General features: G+C 43.7%; 1 protein-coding gene across 6 annotated transcripts in view; it reads right to left on the bottom strand.

Moving 5' to 3' along the window:
* Positions 1 to 21,248, bottom strand: part of LOC145342028 (uncharacterized) — a 186,529-nt gene that overhangs the window by 126,772 nt on the left and 38,509 nt on the right. For all 6 annotated transcript variants that reach the window (XM_080187172.1, XM_080187176.1, XM_080187175.1 and 3 more), the window contains 5 exons: positions 20,567 to 20,678; positions 16,988 to 17,066; positions 16,197 to 16,275; positions 11,240 to 11,315; positions 9,634 to 9,670 (listed from right to left, as the gene is read on the bottom strand). In XM_080187172.1, coding sequence (XP_080043298.1) covers positions 9,634 to 9,670; positions 11,240 to 11,315; positions 16,197 to 16,275; positions 16,988 to 17,066; positions 20,567 to 20,678 — 383 coding nt within the window. The remainder of the gene's footprint in view (positions 1 to 9,633; positions 9,671 to 11,239; positions 11,316 to 16,196; positions 16,276 to 16,987; positions 17,067 to 20,566; positions 20,679 to 21,248) is intronic.

The following is a 21,248-nucleotide window of genomic DNA, read 5'->3' as shown; positions in this document are numbered from 1 at the left end:
TTCAAATGGTAAACATTGTGACATGCTGCTATGCAGAGGGACCTGGGTGTCCTTGTGCATGAATCACAAAAAGTTGGTTTGCAGTGCAGCTGGTAATTAAGGAGGCAAATGGAATTTTGTCCTTCATTGCTCGAGGAACGGAGTTTAAAAGCAGTGAGGTTATTTTGCAGCTGTATAAGGTGCTGGTGAAGCCACATACCACTGTGTACAGTTTTGATCTCCTTAATTGAGAAAGGATATACTGGTACTGGAGGGGGTGCAGAGGAGATTCACTAGATTGATTCCGGAATTGAGAGGATTGGCTTATGAGGAGACTCTGAGTAAACTGGGACTATACTCATGGAATTCAGAAGAATGAGGGAAGATCTTATAGAAACATATAAGAATATGAAGGGAATAGATAAGATAGAAGCAGGGAAGATCTTTTCACAGGTGAAACTAGAACTAGGGGGCCTCAGAATAAAGGGGAGGAGGAGCTTCTACACTCAAAGATGTTGTGAATCTGTGGACTTCCCTGCCCAGCAAAGCAGTTGAGGCTACCGCATTGAATGTTTTTAAGACAAGGATAGATAAATTTTTGAACAGTAAAGGAATTAAGGGTTATGGTGAGCAGGTGGGTGAGTGGAGCTGAGTCCACAAAAAGATCAGCCATGATCTTACTGAATGGCAGAGCAGGCTCAAGGGTACAGATGGCCTATTCCTGCTCCTAGTTCTTATGTTCTTAAAAGTGTCATGAAGGGTGTTACATAAATGCGATTTTTTTCTTTTTTTTATGTGAAGTAGACTCCCTATTTCGACAGGACAGTACTGCAAGAGCTGGAATTCTTTCATTTCTTTAATTGGGGGTCACAGGCATGCTGAAATCTACACATATTTCCCCACTGGTATCAAGTTCTGAATCTTTTAAATTGCATTTTCTTTTTCTCATTCCTTCTTCCGTTTTGCAATTCCAAATTTAAACTATTTTCTAGATAATTATGAACATTAAACCATCTATGAATTGAGTTTCTGTGATATTCATTGAGTAAGTTTGCTTCTCTTATGGCATCACTCGGAGGGTATGGTACACACACACTTCAATCCAGCCAAAACCAGCAAACTGCTCACGTTCTCTCATGTTCACAATCTCTTGTAAGTGCAAATGGATCAAATGTTACTGTGATGGACATCTGTTCTCGAATAGCACAACATCCACTAGGGAGTGAATTTCCATTGGAGCCCATCCACCCTTTTGCCATTCCCAAGGCAGAAGAAACCTCATGAAAGTGATATGAATGTCATTTACACCATTTTTGTGATTATGGCATGTTAGCTGCGATACCCTCGCCTTGCAGTCTAATTCTACCTCCTACTATTCTTTCATCTATATTGTTTTCTTTATTTCCTTGCCCTACTTTTTTATGAAACATGAGGTCAAATAGGACTAAACTTATTGCAAACTTCCCCACTAAGACAGAGTCCAGTACAGGACAACAGCTCAGGGTTAACCCGGAGTCCAGTACAGGACAACAGCTCGGAGTTAACCCAGAGTCCAGTACAGGACAACAGCTCGGGGTTAACCCGGAGTCCGGTACAGGACAACAGCTCGGGGTTAACCCGGAGTCCAGTACAGGACAACAGCTCGGGGTTAACCCGGAGTCCAGTACAGGACAACAGCTCAGGATTAACCCGGAGTCCAGTACAGGACAACAGCTCGGGGTTAACCCGGAGTCCAGTACAGGACAACAGCTCGGGGTTAACCCGGAGTCCAGTACAGGACAACAGCTCGGGGTTAACCCGGAGTCCAGCACAGGACAACAGCTCGGGGTTAACCCGGAGTCCAGTACAGGACAACAGCTCGGGGTTAACCCGGAGTCCAGCACAGGACAACAGCTCAGGGTTAACCCGGAGTCCAGTACAGGACAACAGCTCGGGGTTAACCCGGAGTCCGGTACAGGACAACAGCTCAGAGTTAACCCGGAGTCCAGTACAGGACAACAGCTCAGGGTTAACCCAGAGTCCAGTACAGGACAACAGCTCGGGGTTAACCCGGAGTCCGGTACAGGACAACAGCTCAGAGTTAACCCGGAGTCCAGTACAGGACAACAGCTCAGGGTTAACCCAGAGTCCAGTACAGGACAACAGCTCGGGGTTAACCCGGAGTCCAGCACAGGACAACAGCTCAGGGTTAACCCAGAGTCCAGTACAGGACAACAGCTCGGGGTTAACCCGGAGTCCGGTACAGGACAACAGCTCGGAGTTAACCCGGAGTCCAGTACAGGACAACAGCTCGGAGTTAACCCGGAGTCCAGTACAGGACAACAGCTCGGGGTTAACCCGGAGTCCAGTACAGGACAACAGCTCGGAGTTAACCCGGAGTCCAGTACAGGACAACAGCTCGGGGTTAACCCGGAGTCCAGTACAGGACAACAGCTCGGAGTTAACCCGGAGTCCAGTACAGGACAACAGCTCGGGGTTAACCCAGAGTCCAGTACAGGACAACAGCTCGGGGTTAACCCGGAGTCCAGTACAGGACAACAGCTCGGGGTTAACCCGGAGTCCAGTACAGGACAACAGCTCGGGGTTAACCCGGAGTCCAGTACAGGACAACAGCTCGGGGTTAACCCGGAGTCCAGTACAGGACAACAGCTCGGGGTTAACCCGGAGTCCAGTACGGGACAACAGCTCGGGGTTAACCCGGAGTCCAGTACAGGACAACAGCTCGGAGTTAACCCGGAGTCCAGTACAGGACAACAGCTCGGGGTTAACCCGGAGTCCAGTACAGGACAACAGCTCGGGGTTAACCCGGAGTCCAGTACAGGACAACAGCTCGGGGTTAACCCGGAGTCCAGTACAGGACAACAGCTCGGGGTTAACCCGGAGTCCAGTACAGGACAACAGCTCGGGGTTAACCCGGAGTCCAGTACAGGACAACAGCTCGGGGTTAACCCGGAGTCCAGTACGGCACAACAGCTCGGGGTTAACCCAGGGTTCAGTACAGGACAACAGCATGGGTTCATGAAGAGCAGTCATGTTTGACTAATTTGGTGGAATTCTTTGAGAACATTACATGTGCAGTGGACATTGGGGAACCTGTGGATGTGGTGTATCTGAATTTCCAGAAGAGAAGTGGTGCTGCACCAAAGGCTGCTGCATAAGATAAAGGTGCACGGTGTTACAGGTAATGTATTAGCACGGATAGAGGATTGGTTAACTAACTGAAAGCAATGAGTGGGGGTAAATGGGTGTTTTTCTGTTTGGCGATCCGTGACTAGTGGTGTGCTTCAGGGATCAGTGTTGGGACCACTATTGTTTACGATTTATATAGGTGATTTGGAGTTGGGGACCAAGTGTAGTGTGTCAAAATTCGCAGATGACACTAAGATGGGTGGAAGAGCAAAGTGTGCAGAGGGCGCTGAAAGTCTGCAAAGGGATATAGATAGTCTAAGTGAGTGGACGAGGGTCTGGCAGATGGAGTACAATGTTGGTAAATGCGAGGTCATCCATTTTGGTAGGAAGGGCAACAAAATGGACTATTATTTAAATGGTAAAAAATTGCAGCATGCTGCTGTGCAGAGGGACCTGAGAGTTCTTGTGCAGGAATCTCAAAGAATTGGTTTGCAGGTGCAGCAGGTAATTAAGAAGGCAAATGGAATTTGGTCCTTTATTGCTAGAGGGATGCTGTATAAAAACAGTGAGGTTATGTTGCAGCTGTATAAGGTGCTGTGAGGCCACACCTGGAGTACTGTGTACAGTTTTAGTCTCCTTACTTGAGAAAGGATATTCTGGCACTGGAGGCGGTGCAGAGGAAATTCATTAGGTTGATTTTGGAGTTGAGAGGGTTGGATTATGAGGAGGGACTGAATAGATTCATTGGAATTCAGAAGAATGAGGGGAGATCTTATAGAAACATAAAAGATTATGAAGGGTATAGATAACATAGAAGTAGAGAAGTTGTTTCCACTAGCGGCTGAAACTAGAACTAAGGGGCATAGCCTCAAAATAAGGAGAAGCAGATTTAGGACTGAGTTGAGGAGGAACTTTTTCACACAAAAGGTTGTGAATCTGTGGAATTGCCCGTCCAGTGAAGCAATTGTGGCTATGTCATTGAATATTTTTAAGGCGAGAATAGATACATTTTTCAACAGTAAAGGAATTAAGAATCATGGTGAGTGAACGGGTGAGTAGAGCTAAGTCCACAAAAAAGATCAGCCATGATCTTATTGAATGGCGGAGCTCGAAGGGCCAAATGGCCTTATATTCTTATATTCTTATGTAACAGCTCAGGATTAACCCGGAGTCCAGTACAGGACAACAGCTCGGGGTTAACCCGGAGTCCAGTACAGGACAACAGCTCCGTGTTAACCTGGACCCCTGCTCTCCCAGATGATATAGAAACAGACTCCGAGATGGAAGCTGAGGCAGCAGGAGCCCTGAGCAAACCAAACCTTGAAGAGGAATCAGCGTCAGTCACACTTTGGGTTTCCCTCCAAAAATGAAAGTCAGTTTCACACCTCCAGCTGCCGAGCCATGCAAACTCCCGTTAGGAGTACTGGGGGAGCTGTGGACCTGGGGAGGATGTTTCAGTGGCCACAATGGACTCAGGGTGACATCACTAGGTCTTCCTATGGGCTTCATGGAAATGAGTTTCCCTATTGAGTGAGTAGAAGCTGACCCAATGAGAGACAAGTAGCGGGAGTTTAAAACCCACACTCACATCCTGGACTGCAGGTTATGTAGGATAACAGGTCTTGATTTGCTGTAAGCCGCAGAATTGGCCTTTTCTTTGTTTTAATAAAGCAGTGTTATATCAGAGGACGGGCCTCAGTGAGAGTACTACAAATTAACAAATTGACAACATGTGACCCAGGAGTGGCTGAAAGTTAGTTTTTATTGAACGTTGCATCTTAAACTTTCAATGCTTATCTTTGGACAAAACTGTTGGTTAAAACTTGGAACTGTATCTCATTTAGTTCATATTTTATATTCTTCAGTAAATTACTTTGTACTTTAATTCAGAGTATCTTATGTTATGATGTTGAATCTATATTTTGACTAGATTTGCATTCTTACATGAAACAGAACATTAATAATCAACAGAAAGTTAATTTCATTAATCTCAAATTTCACTTCATTTAAATATATTTGCTGAATGATTTCTACGTGGGGAAAGCTACAATTTACTCTGAGGGAGCCACATTGTCTGACTATCGCCTTTCAGACTGAGGGAGTCACACCGTCTGACAGACAACAGTCAGATTGAGGGAGTCACACTGTCTGACAGACAACAGTCAGATTGAGGGAGTCACACTGTTTGACAGATACCTCCCAGACTTACAGACAAACAATTCATGAACTCCAGGAAAACAAATTGTCAAACCTAAAGAGAAAACCGTATTGATAAACAAATACTCTTTACCGAGGGAGTCAGACTGGCATCTCTCGGGCTAAAGTAGCCATGCATAGATTTCTCTTAGAGTGAGGTATCTACGTCAGACAGGTCCTGCAGACTGAAGGAGGATAGGCACTGGCAAAACAGGTGCCTCTTACACAGAGGAAGGGAAACCTATATTTACACAAAAACCTCACAGTACAGAATGTAAAAGACACATGGTACATTTCAGAAATCAGCCACATTAATATATTCTAGATACACACACTTGTCTGCACTGGATTATTTACACCTGCATCTTTATTATTTTTTTCAGTAAAACTCAGCTAAACATTTATGGACATTGTTGTGTTTTTGGGAGCAGCCTAACTAACCAGGTTTGTGCATATTTGGTGACTAGCAGTTTTTGCCCTCATCTGGTCCATTTGTGTATGCCTTACATCACCCACAGATTGAGTGAGTAACTGCCCTCCAGTAAGCAGCTTATCTCAGGCCAATCTATGTTTGTGTCCCAGTGATAAGAGTTGAAATAATTATAGGCAGGATTCGCTCTCTACACACTGACATCTTTCCAAAGTCTTCATTTTCCATTTGTTTCAGAGACTGGAACCATCTTCCCTCCTGAAACAAAGGAGAAGATGACATGGATTAGGGAAAATAACAGAACGCTGTTTCTGGTGCTCATCTCTGCCCACACTTCATATTCCTGCCTCCAAGGAGCTCCTTAATCATTTCCATTAATCATTTTCTGCTCTTACCAACCCAATATTAACGGGTCTATTTATGAGTCAGTTCCTAATTATTCAATATGTTGAGAAAGATGTCAACGTGAGGAAAGAGTACAATTACTCAATTACTTAAATGTTCTCAAAGAGTAATACAGGCTGGGCACAGAGTAAATGATGTCCACTGTGTCCCTTCCAGTATTTCCCAGTGCCAGATGCAATATGAATTGCTCTCTATAATTGCTTATCAACTCAGGTCATGTTCAAGACCCTTTGCTATTACCCAGGCTCTTAAAACCACAGTCCTAATGCCAGCCTGAATGTTTCAATTTCCACTGTTGCCATCCTCCTGGTTTCTTTGAACTGCTAAAATGGGACAAAAACTGTGCCCTGTTTTGTGTTGCGGAGGTTCACTAGGTTGATGTCAGGATTGGTGGGACTGTCCTTCGAGAGGAGATTGGTTCAACTGGGCCTGTATTCACTAGAGTTTCGGAGAATGAGAGGAGACCTGATTGAAATGTATAAAATTCCAACAGGGCTGGACAGACTAGGTTCAGGGGGATGTTTTCCCTGACTGGGAATCTAGAATCAGCGTCATACTTTCCAATGCCATTAAGGACTGAGATGAGGAAACATTTCTTCACTCAAAGGGTAGTGAATCTGTGGAATTCTTTCCTACAGAGGGGTGTGGAGGCCAAGTAACTATATGTATTCAAGAAAGAGAAAGGTCAGCTTTTAGATAGAATCGTAGGATAGAATAGAACAGAATAAAATAGAATAGAATCCCCACAGTGCAGAAGGAGGCCACTCGGCTCACTGAACCTTCACCGACAACAATCCCACCCAAGCCCCATCCCCGGAACCCCACACGTTTACTCTGCTAATCCCCCTGACACTAAGGGGCAATTTAGCATGGTCAATCCACCTAACCTGCACACCTTTGGACTGTGGGAGGAAACTGGAGCAGACATGGGGAGAAAGTGCAAGCTCCACATAGTGACCCGAGGCTGGAATTGCACCGGGTCCTTGGCACTGTGAGACTCTAGTGCTAACCACTGTGCCACCATGCTGCCCTGGCATCAAGGGGTGTGGGTAGAAAGTGGGAAAACAGCATTGAGATAGAGGATCAGCCATGATCGTATTGAATGGCGGAGCATGTTGAAGGGCTGAATGGCCTACTGTTCTTTATTTCAATGAGTCATGAAACACATCCACAAGGAACACTGGGCTAAGATTATCCCAAATTCATAACATGTTATTACTTTGAAGCCTCCAGGTTGAGGTCAGGAGAGAGAGAAGAAATGTACAACTCCATTGTAATTGAACCCAGATCCCAAAGATGCAAGCTCTTGTCAAAGTCATAGAATTTTAGTTAAATTACAAAATTAACATAGAACTAGCTACAGGTGCAGAAAACTAAGGTCTTCAGTGTGCCTAAGCTCTTTTAAGGCCTTAAAAGACATCTAGACATGTCAATTGTCTAGATATCAATAATCTCCAGAGATTATGGCAGGGATTCTCTGGTCTTGCGTGATCCACTACTGCTGCCAATGAGAGGGGAGAATTTGGCACTCAGCTAAATTGCCATTCACAGCAGCAGGACTGGAGAATCCCAGCCACGAGCGAGGCTGGAGATTTCAGGCCTATGTCTGCATGTCATACATGATAAAATTAACATGTTGAACTAGTCATTGAAACTAGTGTCTGGGATTCTGATACTTCGTAGTTTGTGGAATCCCCACACAAGGTTTTAGCTAGCAACACAGTCCTTCATCCTTGTATCCATGTCTGAGTTCCTTGTTGGCATTCTGCATATCCAGTGAAAGATACACCACACTGAGGGACCAAACCTTATCAAGCCAGCCTTATCAGGTGGATTAGCTCTCCATCTAGTGGCCAGGCTGGGTTACAACACTTCAGTTAAACTGTTGGGACTGCAGTAGGTTAATTTCCAAATGTTAATTTCCACAATGTTTCTTCATTGTGTTAGTTACAATAGGGCTGTGTTTGGATATGTGATTTGCAGGTCCTTTAGCCTCACTGAGTATAACTTTCACTTCTCCTATTTAAATAAGACTGCGTAGTGGCAAATGGTTAGCACTGCTGCCTCACAGCACCAGGGATGTGGGGTCAATTCCCAGCTTGGGTCACTGTCTGTGTGGAGTCTGCACATTCTCCGGGTGCTCCGGTTTCCTCCCAGAGTCCAAAAGATGTGCTGGTTAGGTGCATTGGCCATGCTAAATTCTCCCTCAGTGTACCAAACAGATGCCAGAGTACGGCAACTGGGGGATTTTTCACAGTAACTTCATTGCAGTGCTAATGTAAGCCTATCTGTGACACTAATAAATAAGCTTTACGTATTTCCTCTCTTCAGCAGTCTCCCAGGTTCCACAATGACTTGCCTCCACAGTAAAAATGAATTCCCAGGTGACTGAGAACAATTTGACAGTTTTTGTGGATTGCATGGCATTGTGGATTAAAACAGTTTCATTCCCTCTCCAGTTCAATCTAATGAAACAAATGTTGCCACTTTCTCTTTGCTATGTATCCAATCTGCAATGAGGTTTATTAGTTTCCTATTAGATGTGGGCTTGCATCACAGACCCAGATATGCTGCTACACTGACACCTTCAGCATTACAAGGACAGCTACTGAGGAAAAGAAATAGAAGTCTCATACTCATGCAGCATTAGGCAATTCCTCTGGTGTTGACTGCTTTACACTATAACTGATTTTGGAATCTTGGACACTATTTCTAGGAAGTGATAATTTTAAAAAATTATGGCAAGAAATGTTATGAATATTTGGAATATAGTATTTTTAAAAAGTCAAGATTTACAAGCCCATGAGAAACTTATAGTAACATAAAGTTTACTCCCTGTTGTAATATTGCATAATAAAGGATACAACACTCGTTTCACATACACTGTTTCAATAATAACTGTTTCGTGTCAGGATCCCGTTCTATTGTATGGTAAGGGAGATATGGACCACAAGAAGTTACTACAAACTCCCTTCTTTTAACATACCAATATTGAATGGATAGATCAATTTGTAGTTAGTTTGATCCTGAGTTGTTAACTCTACCACAAGATGATTGTCTTCTTCTCAGAAAGGCCTGAAGTTGTTCTTATGAATGTATATTTGACAGCTCTCCATCAAGGTTGGGCAATAAATGCTGGCCTGTAATACCCACATTCCATGAACAAATTAAAAAAAAACTTGGTACTACTTAGTATTTCCTTTGGATTTTCTCTTGATCTATTCAGTGATCTGCCCCTTACCCCTGACAGTGTTCTAACGCTCAAAGACATATAGCTCAACGACCCCACTCTATTTTTAATTTTCCCATTACTTCCCCACAGCACAACCACCCACTCCGTGCCTTGGCAGAGTTTCACAGCTTTGTGAATTTCTGTCTTTGAGATAAAGCACTACTGCCCAGAGACCTGTCCCACGTTATAGTGCTAAATTCTTTCCGAAATTCTTTGGCCATCCATCAGTCTACAAAAAGGTTTCAGGAAATATTGTACTCACTCTCTTCTGCAGGGCATGTAGTTGTAGTCCCGTCATCCTAGAAATTACAGGGATAAGACACACTCTTTAGAGAAGTGTTACAGTGTGAACTCCAAACCATCAATTCACTGGTGGATTTGCTTTTTATTGAGGTCAGCTTTAACTCCCAGTGGGTTTTGGGTGGCCAAGGAGCAGGTCAAAATTAAAAAGCACTTGCTGGTCTAAATTTGAAAACACCGGACTTCACATCAATGTTGCTGATTAGCTGGCTGTTTGAAATGAATGAAAGTGGCAGCTGACCAGCAGATGGGAGAGGGGGTTTAGTGGGGTCACAGGGAGGGGATTTCAGAAGGGAGGAAGGAGAACAAAGAAGATTTTGGGAGTATAGAGGACCACAACTTCCTCTGTATGGTACAGGGGAGCATTCCTGTTCCTCCAGCTCCAGAATGGAATGTTTTTAACCTTTGGTGTATGTTAAATTTGCTGAGGAGTGCTGAGTGTATCAGACTCTTGAGGGATGTTGCAGTTGCATCCATCCAGGCAAGTAGTGAGTATTTTATCATGCTACGGATCAATGCCTTGATGATGGAGCCTAGATCTTGGTGATTCAGGAGGTACATCATTCACCACAAAATAGCCAGGCTTGAACCTGCTCCAGTCGTCACAACATGGCCAGCCCAGTTGAGATTCTGATCATGTTGACCCCCCGCAACCACCTCCCCACCCTAGGTTGATGATAGCGGGTGATTTAGAATGGTAATATCATTGAATGTCAAGGTGAGCTGGTAAGATTCCCACTGGTGGAGATAGCCATTCCCTGGCAAATGTGGTGCAAATGTTGCTTCCCAACTATCAACTTAAGCCCGGATATTGTCCCAGCCTTTTTGCATGTGGGCATGAAATCATTCAATATCTGAGGAATTATTAACAGAACTGAACACTGTGCAATCAGCAGCGTATATTCCCACTTCCCGTTTATGATGGAGGGAAGATCATTGATGAAACAACCGAAGATGGTTTGATCTAAGACTCTGCCTTGAGAAACTCAAAGAAATCTCACAACACCAGCTTAAAGTCCAACAAGTTTATTTGTAGCTTTTGGAACAGGTTGTTCCTTTGTCAGGTCCCACCCACCTGACGAAGGAACAACATGTTCCGAAAGTTTAGGACATTTACTACAAATAAACTTGTTGGACTTTAAGCTGGTGTTGTGAGATTTCTTTCTGTTTTAACCAGTCCAACGCCAGCAGCTCCACATCTTGAGGGACTCATGCAGTGATATCCTTAGACTGAGATGACTGTTCTTCAATAGGTGCAACCATTTTCCTATGAGCCAGGTATGACTCCAGAAAGTTGAGAGTTTTCCACTGATCTCTGTTGATTTTGGTTTTACTGGGGTTACTTATTTGCCTCAGTTAAATGTTGCTGTGATATCTCAAATTCAGCTATTGTATCCATCTTTGAACCAAGGCTACAATGAGGTCTGTGGTTTTGTAAATTAAATCATTGCTCCCAGACAAAATGCTGACCATCTATTCTGTTGTGGTCTCAATGCTTCTGTCTAAAGTCAATTTTCTGAGTCAGCATCCTGATACTCCTCTTAGTCATATTTCCATTCAGAACATACCTCCTTTATTGATTGGGATCTGATCACTGGCTGTGGTACAACTTTCTCAATACCTTGTACAAACCAACTGAGGACACTGAAGAGCAAAATAAAAAAAAGTTAGATAATTAGCAATGATTTGGTCAAATATCAATCTTCAAAAATAGAGTTATGAATTGAATTTGATCTTGCTCCCAATTTTAAGTTACATTTAAGTTGTACTTATTAGTCATAAGTAGGCTTACATTAACACTGCAATGAATATACTGTGAAAATCCCCTAGTCGCCACACTCTGCGCCTGATCAAACACTGAGGGTGAATTTAGCATGGCCAATGCACCTAACCAGCATGTCTTTCAGACTGGGAGGAAACTGGAGCAACCAGTGGAAACCCACACAGACACAAGGAGAATGTGCAGGCTCTGCACAGACAGTAACCCAAGCCGGGAATTGAACCTGGGTCCCTGGTTCTATGAGGCAGAATTGCTAACCACTGTGCCACCTCTTTTTTTCCCACTGAATCAATATTTCATTGTGAATTCTTTAGCCAGTAATGTTTCAGATTCTACATTTATCCCCCATTTCGGTATCATTCAAAGGACACATTACTATAGACTAGCAGATTTCTACTAATTTGTCCAAATGCAAATTCTTCCTCGGACAGTTTGAATGATGAAGCACCAGATTTCCTCAGGATTGCCATTGAACCTTCTTACATCCAACTTCCTACAAGTAGCATTAAGTCAGATAGACCTGGTTTCTGCTGATAATGGAAATCCCCAGCCGAAACCCTACCTTACAAGATCAATGATACTGATGAAATCGTGCGGAGGACTGCACTGGAATTTAAAATTTCCTTGGCCCAGAGATATTCAGAATAACAATTGTGCTTGGTATATCAAGAAAGTTCAGCATATGGGACATCCCCCATCTCCTGTCCCACCCTCCCCATGCCCACCACTTCCCTACGCTGCCCCCATATTCATCCACTTTCTCCCCACACCCACCTGTCCTTCACCCACCCTCCCACCACGCTGCTGCAACTTCCCCTACATTCCTCTGTCTTAACCTCCCTCACTAACCTGTTCTCCCCCACACTCCTTTATTGTCCTCCCAACATTCCCCCCTCCCCATCCAGCCCAACTCATCTGCTCACCCCACATTTCCCCATGCTATTAATCCCTGACACACCATTGCCCCCAAACTCCCCCACACTCACTCACACTCACCCACACACCCCTGCACTCCTCTGCTCTCCTTCATGCTGCCCCACTCTCACCCACTCTTCCCCCACCCTCACTCACTCTTCCCCACCACTTCCCTACCCTCCTGACTCTCTTCCTGACTCTCTTCCCCACACTCTCCCACCTTTCCCTGACACTTCCCAACACAGTCTCCCACTTTCCTGCAGTCTTTCCCTACTCTTCCCCCACTCTTCCTGAACAGTCTCCCCCTTTCCCCCACTCTCCTACACTCTCACCCACACTGTCCCCCCAACACTGCCCCCACACTGCCCCCACTCTTCTCCACACAACTGCTCTATCTCCTCACACATTCCCTCCTCACTCCCCGAGACTCCCCAGTTCTCCCCCCCACTCTGTCCCCTCCACATTCCCCTGCACTCCCTCCCCCGCCCAGCTCTCATCCTGTAAACATCCTCTCCCACTCCTCGCCACCCATCTTCTTGATTTCACAATAGCTCCTAACCACAGGGTGAAGCAACAACATTCAAAATCAGAGCAGTCAGAACTGGGGGTGGGAGGTCTATAGAATACCAGAGGAGGGTATTTGTGAAATGCTGCTGATTCTTGAGAGAGTCTGACTCCAAAGTGTGACAGGATCTCCTGAGATTTCTCAGCAAAATGTGCATCAATATTCAAATTCAGTGCAACAGTAGGACACCAGAAGCTTGGAGAAGAGTTGGGGAGTATGCGCAAGATCTTTCATCCACAAATATGCAGATCTTACTCCTAAAATATTGACTGACTATGTCGGAAATGGAAGGTTCCCATGAATGACTCAGCTGACAGCGGTGATGATTCTCTAGTACAATCTTGGCCCAAATAACCATTGGCTGAGAAAACCCAGTTCTGCCTGTTTGAAAGTGGAGGGTGAAAAGCCGCTGAACTTCTAATTGAAGGATACAAGATAATAAAAAGTATAGATAAAGTAGATGTGGAGTGGATGCTTCCGCTTGTGGGGCATTCTAGGGCAAGAGGTCATAATCTTAGGGTAAGGGTTAGCAAATTTAAAACACAGTTAGGGAGAAACTACTTCTCCCAAAGGGTTGCAAATCTGTGGAATTCACTACCCCAAGGTGCAGTGGATGCTGGAACAGTGAGTAAATTTAAAGTTGGACAGATTTTTAATTAGTAACAGGTTGAAGGGTTATGGGGAAAAAGTAGGAAAATGGGGATGAAGAGGAGAGCAGCCATAGTCGAATGGCGGAACAGAATAAATGGACCAAATGACCTAATTCTGCTTTTATATCTTATGAACTTATGAACCTTCCCTCAAGAGTTAACACTATTTCCTTAATGCCCAACATCTGCAGCTAGCAAACCCTATCAGCATTACCAATCACGTGCACTAATGAGCTTTAAAATAAGTAAATAGCAAGTGATTATCTTTGCACAGTGAGGCCTCTTACCTTTTATTCTTCAAATCAATGGGGAAAGAATAATTAGATATTTGCTAATATTTCCAAAGAAGCACAATATATTACAATGGCAAGAATGGGGCAGGGGTAGGGGTGATGGTGATGGTGGATAGCGAGGAGGTGAGGTTTATAATAATTTGAATAATTATTTTCTTTGACAGATCCAAGCCCATGACCTCTCCCACCATATAAGGTCAATAGTAGCAGGTGCAAATGGACATGACCATCTCTAAGCCACAAACTATCCTGACTTGGAAATGCACCCCCCTTCCTTCACTATTGCTTGTTCAAAATTCTGGAACTGAAACTGTGATTCACCAGCATCTTCTTGAGGGCAATTAGGGATGGGAATTAAATGCTGGCCTTGATGGCAACATCGACTTCCAGTAATGAATAAAGAAATACTTGAATAGTCACTTATCCAGTTACAAACTTAGGCTGTTTGAGGGAAGATATGGATGGTGAGAGAGTTAAACTGCGAATAGGATAAATTTGAATGACTGTGACAATGGGGTGGAATCATTGTGAGGAACCTCACAAACAAAGTTTACAAGGCACTTCAATTCCTTGGCAATTTTGCAAAGGTCTTATGGAAGTGACAGGCAATAATAAAAGCAATGCAAAGCTTAAGGGCAGACAAATGATGGAGTAGCCAAACAACCTGTTTGATGATTAATGAAATCTGGGTGATGTAGCATCAGTGCATGCAAGGAGGGTTGGCATCTTTGTCACTCCACTGTACCATCTCCATTATCTAATCCCACAGCATGTCTGCAATGAGTTGCTAAGTACATTTACCTTTAAAGTTTGTGGAGCTCCCTCCTGCAGGTCCACCTTTCCTGACAGATGCCCTGGTGTTAATTTTTATTCATTCAAGGAATATGGGCTTCACTATTTAGGCCAGCATTAATCGCCCATCCCTAATTGTCCATGAGAAGATAGTGGTGATCTCCTAATAAAACCACTGCAACCCCTGTGGTGTAGGTGCATCCACAGTGTTGTTCGGGAGGGAGTTTCATGGTTTTTACCCAATAATGTCCTAACTATGGGTGGGTTTTAAACAAACAGAAAAAGACATGGTATGCACACATTGATTCAAAATAACACACAACAGGTTTATTGAAAGATGTTCTCTGCACAGAACAGAAAATGAAACTAAACAGTAGGCTGCGAAACACCCCAGTTACATCACCATCAAATCACATAACTGGCTCTTAAAGCAAGCTTAAATATATAACAAACCCAGCGAAAGTGAAGGAAGAGCAATATATTTTCAAGTCAGAGCAATGACAGGCTTGGTGGGAAACTTCCAGGTGGTGACATTTCCTTATGCCTGCAGCTCTTGACCTTCTAAACAATAGTGATTCTAGGTTTGCAAGGAACTGTCTGAGGATCCTTGGTGATTTCCTTCAGTGCATCTTCTACATGGCACACACTGCTGCTACACTGTGTCAGTGTTGGAGGGAGTGAATGTTTGTGGATGGGGTGCCAATCACTCAGGCTCTTTTGTCCTGGATGGTGTCAAGCTTTCTGAGTGTTTATGTAGTTGCATTCACCCAGGCAAGTGGAGAGTGTTCCATCACACTCCTGACCTGTGCCTTGTAGATGGTGGATAGGCTTTGAGGAGTCAAGAGTTGAGCTATGTGCTACTGAATTCCTAGCTCCTGACCTGCTCTTGTTGTCACTGTATCTATATGGCTCGCCCAGTTCAGCTTCTGGTCAATGGTAACCCCAGGATATTGATCGTGGGGGATTCAAAGATCGTAATGTCATTGAATGTCAAGATTTCGTCTTGTTGGAGATGGTCATTGCCAGGCACGTGTGTGGTGAGAACATTACTTGTTACTTGTCAATCCAAGTCTGGATATGATCCAGGTCTTGTTGCATGAAAACATGAATTACTCCACTATCTGAGAGTCTGTGCAGTGAGCTTAATGTCTAATGGATCAGGAAATAGAACAACACACTTTCACAAAGCCCCTCCTGCCCCTCACCCCAGCTTTGCACAAAAATCTTATATACACCCCAGCTTCAACTACAAAATAGAGACAGCACCAAATTAGGTGGAAATCTCATGGAAATCTGTTCTTCTACATTTTGTATTCTTGAAACCTGTTTTCTCCTAAAACCAGGTGTGAAAAAAAGTCAAAGTTGTGGCCTTAAAGAGGGTGTTGGAGTTAAAAACCCAGTCACTGCACCTGAAAGGGAAGATACCCGATCAGTGAGCGGGTGAAAGTTCCCTATCAGTCACTCTAATCTAGTGCCAAGGGTAGAGCTTTGTAAACCTCCGCGCACCCTCTTAGTACCCAATGTTCATACCTGGGCTTGGCGATTGGTTCAGACGCTGGCTGCTTCTCCTCCTTCACAACAGGGTCTGAGGCAGGATCAGCTGGAACAACTGCGAAAATCAGCATGCAAAATATCATTATACAGATATTAGAGACCAATATCTTATTACAACATGGCTCTGAAATCTATACCCATCCTCTCATGGCACTGCCATTTGTATAATGTGATAAGCAACCCTCTAATTTACACAGTATTACCAAGTATTTATAGCATGCAGACTGGCCATTCAGCCCATCAGTCCATGGTTATATTTAGGCTCCACATGCACCTCCTCCAACTTTCTTCAACTAAGCTCATCAACATTTACCCAGACACAGTCCTATGACCTAACCTGCAATGGAGATATGGTTGATGAGATGGGGATATTACAAATAGGATGGGATCAGAAATAATTACAACAAAGTGATACAGATTTAACCTCAGACTCCTTCCGGTGGGTTTACTGATGATTCACATACTTTATGCATTTGTCAATTCATATAATACCTTCTTGATCTAGTAGCACCCCTGCCTCCAAGCTGGGAGCCTCCAGGAACTTTGGACATGAAAGGAGTGTCATGCATGGCTACATGGGCTGATAATTAATCTACTAATCCTTCCAAAATGTCTAAAGCAGGCAGTAAGAATGGGAGAGATTCCTGGCCAACAATGCCTGATACAGAGTTGTGCCCCTCAAGCTATAACTACCTATTTCTCTTTGTGAGAGAGAGGTGCCCATGGCTCTTCATGGGCTATGGTTAATTACAAATGGATGCCAATACCTTCTATAATGGAGACTTTGGGCACTTCCTCTTTAACCTCAGTCTCATTCTGGTCTGGCTTCTTTGCTTCCACTGGGACCTTGAAGAGAGATGTGACAGAAGTTGAATAGGACCTCAAAGAGCTGAATGGGAACAACATGATTGGATCAAAGGTAAAAATGGGAATGATCTCTCTTGTTCTCTATCACTGAAGAAAGGTTCCACATACCTGATGAAGGAACACCGTTTCTGAAAGCTTGTGGGATTACTATCAAATAAACTGGTTGGACTATAACCTGGTGTTGAGAGACTTCTTACTGTGTTTACCCCAGTCCAACACCGGCATCTCTACTTCATGACTGAAGAAAGGATGCAGAGGAGTTTCTTTAGCAGATATGGAGTCTGTATTTTATCCAAAATAATGTAGTAAAATCATAGCCAATTCCACTGCAATTCAAAGCATTAGGTTCAATGCTGGGAACTGAGTTATTGGCATTAAATCTGACACCTGAACCAGCAATAAACTCACTGAAACAAATCAAAATGTGTGAACTCAACTGATAGATAACAAACAATTGCTCATGTCAGGGTGTACTTGGCTGAGGTTGAAGTTACTTTAAGGATTGTAAATGCTGTGTATAGGTTCAAGATCCAAAGATAATGTCACTGACATTGAACATTCTCGGGAAGGAAAAAGGGAAAATCACAATTTTATTTTCAGATGGCACCAAGTATGAATTTTAATAGCTATAGATTTTAAGAGGAGAAGTAAACTGAGGAAAGTCAGGTCTTTGAAGGGATCAAACGAGTGATGAGTGTTGATTTGAGCACAATGATCTGCTCAGTGAGGCAACATATAACATTGAGCTTGATGTTACCCAGATCCCATTGTCTGCTGTGACACATCCAATAAGTCAACAATGTTTAATCAACTATGTGTGGATTTATAACCATGCATCATCCATTGGAAAATGGGGTGACGACTAATGCAGAAATGGTAAAATTCATTTCTGATGGGTAAAATCACATATTCTGTCAAAGGTCCTCATTTCCAATCTGAGCAAGCGCTTTCATTGCACAGACTAAGTATGGAACACACTGAATGGTATAAAAGACAGAACACTGTTATTTCACATCTGGGAATCAAATTTAGCCCTTAATGATGAGGTAAAATTAATTGAGGATACTTAGGTCTGAATTTTTGTAAAATCAGAAAGGCTCTTTGTCTTAGCCAATATGGTGTTGGAGCCCAGAACTTGGTTGTTCTGTCTTTAAACCTGGCACCCACCATTTTCACATGGGGTGGGGTGAGGGGGTGTGCGGGGTAGTGTGGTGAAGAACAGGGGCACGATATTTTTCAAATATTAGGATTTCACATTCAAAAGTGCCTTCAAACAGAAGGAAGCTTCCTTACCAGGATTTCTAAAACATGACTCATGAGCTTCAGTCATTTGGGGAAGAGGCTTAAAAATCTACCAGAGTTTTTTTTTGGAATGATAAGATATCATTTCAGAGAGGTTGAGATACTTCTTTGGGATTATTAGGAGTACACATGAATTTACCTAAGAAGTGGATAAGACCCATGAAACTTGAGACATTTAAATATCCAGCTCATTAAATTTTGAAAATATAAACAGCCTGCAGCTGAAAGAAAAAACAGTGCTTGCAATTTCAGTAGACTGTTGACATCAGCCAGAGGATTATGGTATTAGATTAATGCTACTTGACTTGTTTCAGATGGTCAGATTGGTTGACAAGCGCCTACCCTCCCATTGTCAGCCTCCTGATTGCCGGCCTTCTGACTACTGGTCCTGATTCCCCTCCCCCCCAACAATGGTTGGCCTCCTGATGGCCTGACCTGGCCTCCCAATGATTGGACCTGGCCTCTGATCACCAACCCCAGCCTCCTGATAGCTAGACCTGGCTTCCCAATGGTTGCACCTGCCCCCAAGCCCTCGCGGTCCCCAATGGCCAGCCTCCAAGCACCAGCCCCACCAGCTGCCTCCACCGCCACCCCCCCCCAAGCAGACTTTGCTCCTTCCTTCCCCTCCCATCTCCCTCCAGTCCTGGTCTGGCTCCACCATCAATCAGCCCCACCTCTCAGGCCTTGCCCCTTTTGCACTACCTGGTGCCCAACGGGCAGTGTCAGGGTGCCAGGCTGGCACTGCACAAGTGCCAACCCCCTACCCCCAACTTCCCAGGGACCCTCAGTGGCCTCTGGTCCAACCAGCGAAGTATCAAGCCTGGTCCTCGTTTACAGGGACCATACCTGATCCCCACCTCCACCAACAAAGCAAAAAACTTTAGCGAGCCTGGACAATTGAGTTCTGGGCTCACTAAAGAGACACAGAGCAGCTTCTGCATATGGTAATCAGTTGACATGAGGCTGATTACATATTAAAAAATGCGCTTGGAAAATCGTGACCAATTGCAAATCCTGTTTTTTTCACCTTGGTTTAAATTTCCTGGCCTGTTGTGCTATTCAAGAAAATCACACCTCTTGTCTCTGAGAACTGAGAGACAAAGAGGATGGTGCTAAGTGCATTTGTAATGAGATGCCATGGTGAGGTTGGATTAGCAAGTAAATAGATTGGGTTTAAAATTTACATTAAGGTATAATTAGGGACTTATGGGGATTGGGCCTGGGTGGCATTGTGATCGATGCAGACTCAATGGGCCGAATGGCCTTCTTCTGCACTTGAGGGATTTTTTGATTCTATCTGTAGGGAAGAGCATGGGTAATGGGAGTACATTCTTTATCTGACATTAGGTAGGAAATGTTATTAACATTTGTTTTTAATGCTTTAGTGGCCATGGGACATGAGTTAAAATGTGTGAATGTGAATATTTATAATAGATTGTAATATTGATAAAATTTTGTAACATCATTTGTCATTGTTTTTCCTTCAGTATAGAAAAATTTGTTATCCAGTCATTGGACTGTATGGGTGCAAAGTGGCCAATAAGTTCCTACTTAGCACAAGAATTTCTAGTGCAGTGTGAATAGGACAATGAGGCTGGTCGATAGTTGGGGGCACTGTTCTCATGTTTTTTTTGCGCCGCGCTTATTTTAGACTGACACTATCTGTTGCTCCCCATATGTCAATGTGCTATTGGCAATTGTACTCCTCCAGTTTGAGCAGTCCTGGGCAAAGGTCTCCCATGATGCCGTTTCAACTTTAAAGTCCTTGAGTGAGGCTTTCAATGCCTTGAAGCATTGCTTCTGGCTTCCATGGGCATGTGCTCTGTTCTGCAGTTCACCATAGAAGATTCACTCAGGGAGTCAGTTGTCATGCATTCTAGTGACATGTCCAGCCCATCGGGGCAGCACCCCATATTATGCAGCTCAAAATGGCATCAAAAATAGATAAAATAACATAGGCCAGGTTTAGATAAAATGTCACTGTGGTATTGCTTTTATCCTATTCCCTGTTTCCTCAGCATGGAGCATCTGACACAGCCCACACTAAGCAACATGTCACACATCCAAAAGATTGGATCCTTCATGAAATATAAAAAAGAACTGTTAGCAAATAATTGTTCATCAACCAAGCTCTAAAGTGATTGAAATAATGTTAGTCAGGAACCATCAGAACACACCTTGTTTTCTGGGGGAGCTGATTCTCCTTTCACATCAGGAGCTTCAGGCACAGAGCTCAGTACAGGCTGAGGGATCACCTTCTCCAGACCTTGTTTCAGCCAACCAAACATACTGCAAAACATTTGGTCAAATTGTGAGACAAATTGCATAAAACTGATTTCGTTCCTAATTTTTATTTTGTATACTGATGGGGGGGTTTAGAATTTCTGTAAGGGATGGGATAAAAGTTACATTTCATTTCACAGGCAAAATGCAGGTTTAGTCGGGTCCTAAACGGGACTTCAAACCTGCATCATCACCAAAACCATCAATTTCCACATTTACAGTTCTTTCCCTAACTCAGGCCCACTGCTGAACTCTTCCTTTGTACTTACCCAGTCTCCAGCCTCAGTGTTTCTCAACATTCTCCTTGTTGACCTTCTGAAATACAACTACTTAAATACCAGGTCATCCAAAAACCTGCCATCTCTTTCTACCTGCATTAGGGTTCATTTGCCTATTCCCAACAACTTCCCCTGATGCCCCATCCTCCAACACTTCCATTTCAAAACTCTTTTCCTCATCTAGAATCTCTTTGTGGCCTTATTGCACCTCACTCTATGTTCTTCTGAGTTCCTGTGCTCTATTTCACCACCGGGGTCAGATGTGTCAGACATCTCTTTCCATGAAATTCTCTCCTAA

The sequence above is a fragment of the Carcharhinus amblyrhynchos genome, chromosome 4, assembly GCF_965287045.1.
Source record: "Carcharhinus amblyrhynchos chromosome 4, sCarAmb.v2.hapA, whole genome shotgun sequence".
Lineage (NCBI taxonomy): Eukaryota > Metazoa > Chordata > Chondrichthyes > Carcharhiniformes > Carcharhinidae > Carcharhinus > Carcharhinus amblyrhynchos.
The sequence above is the reverse complement of the archived record's forward strand: the minus strand, read 5'-3'. Positions and strand labels throughout refer to the sequence as shown.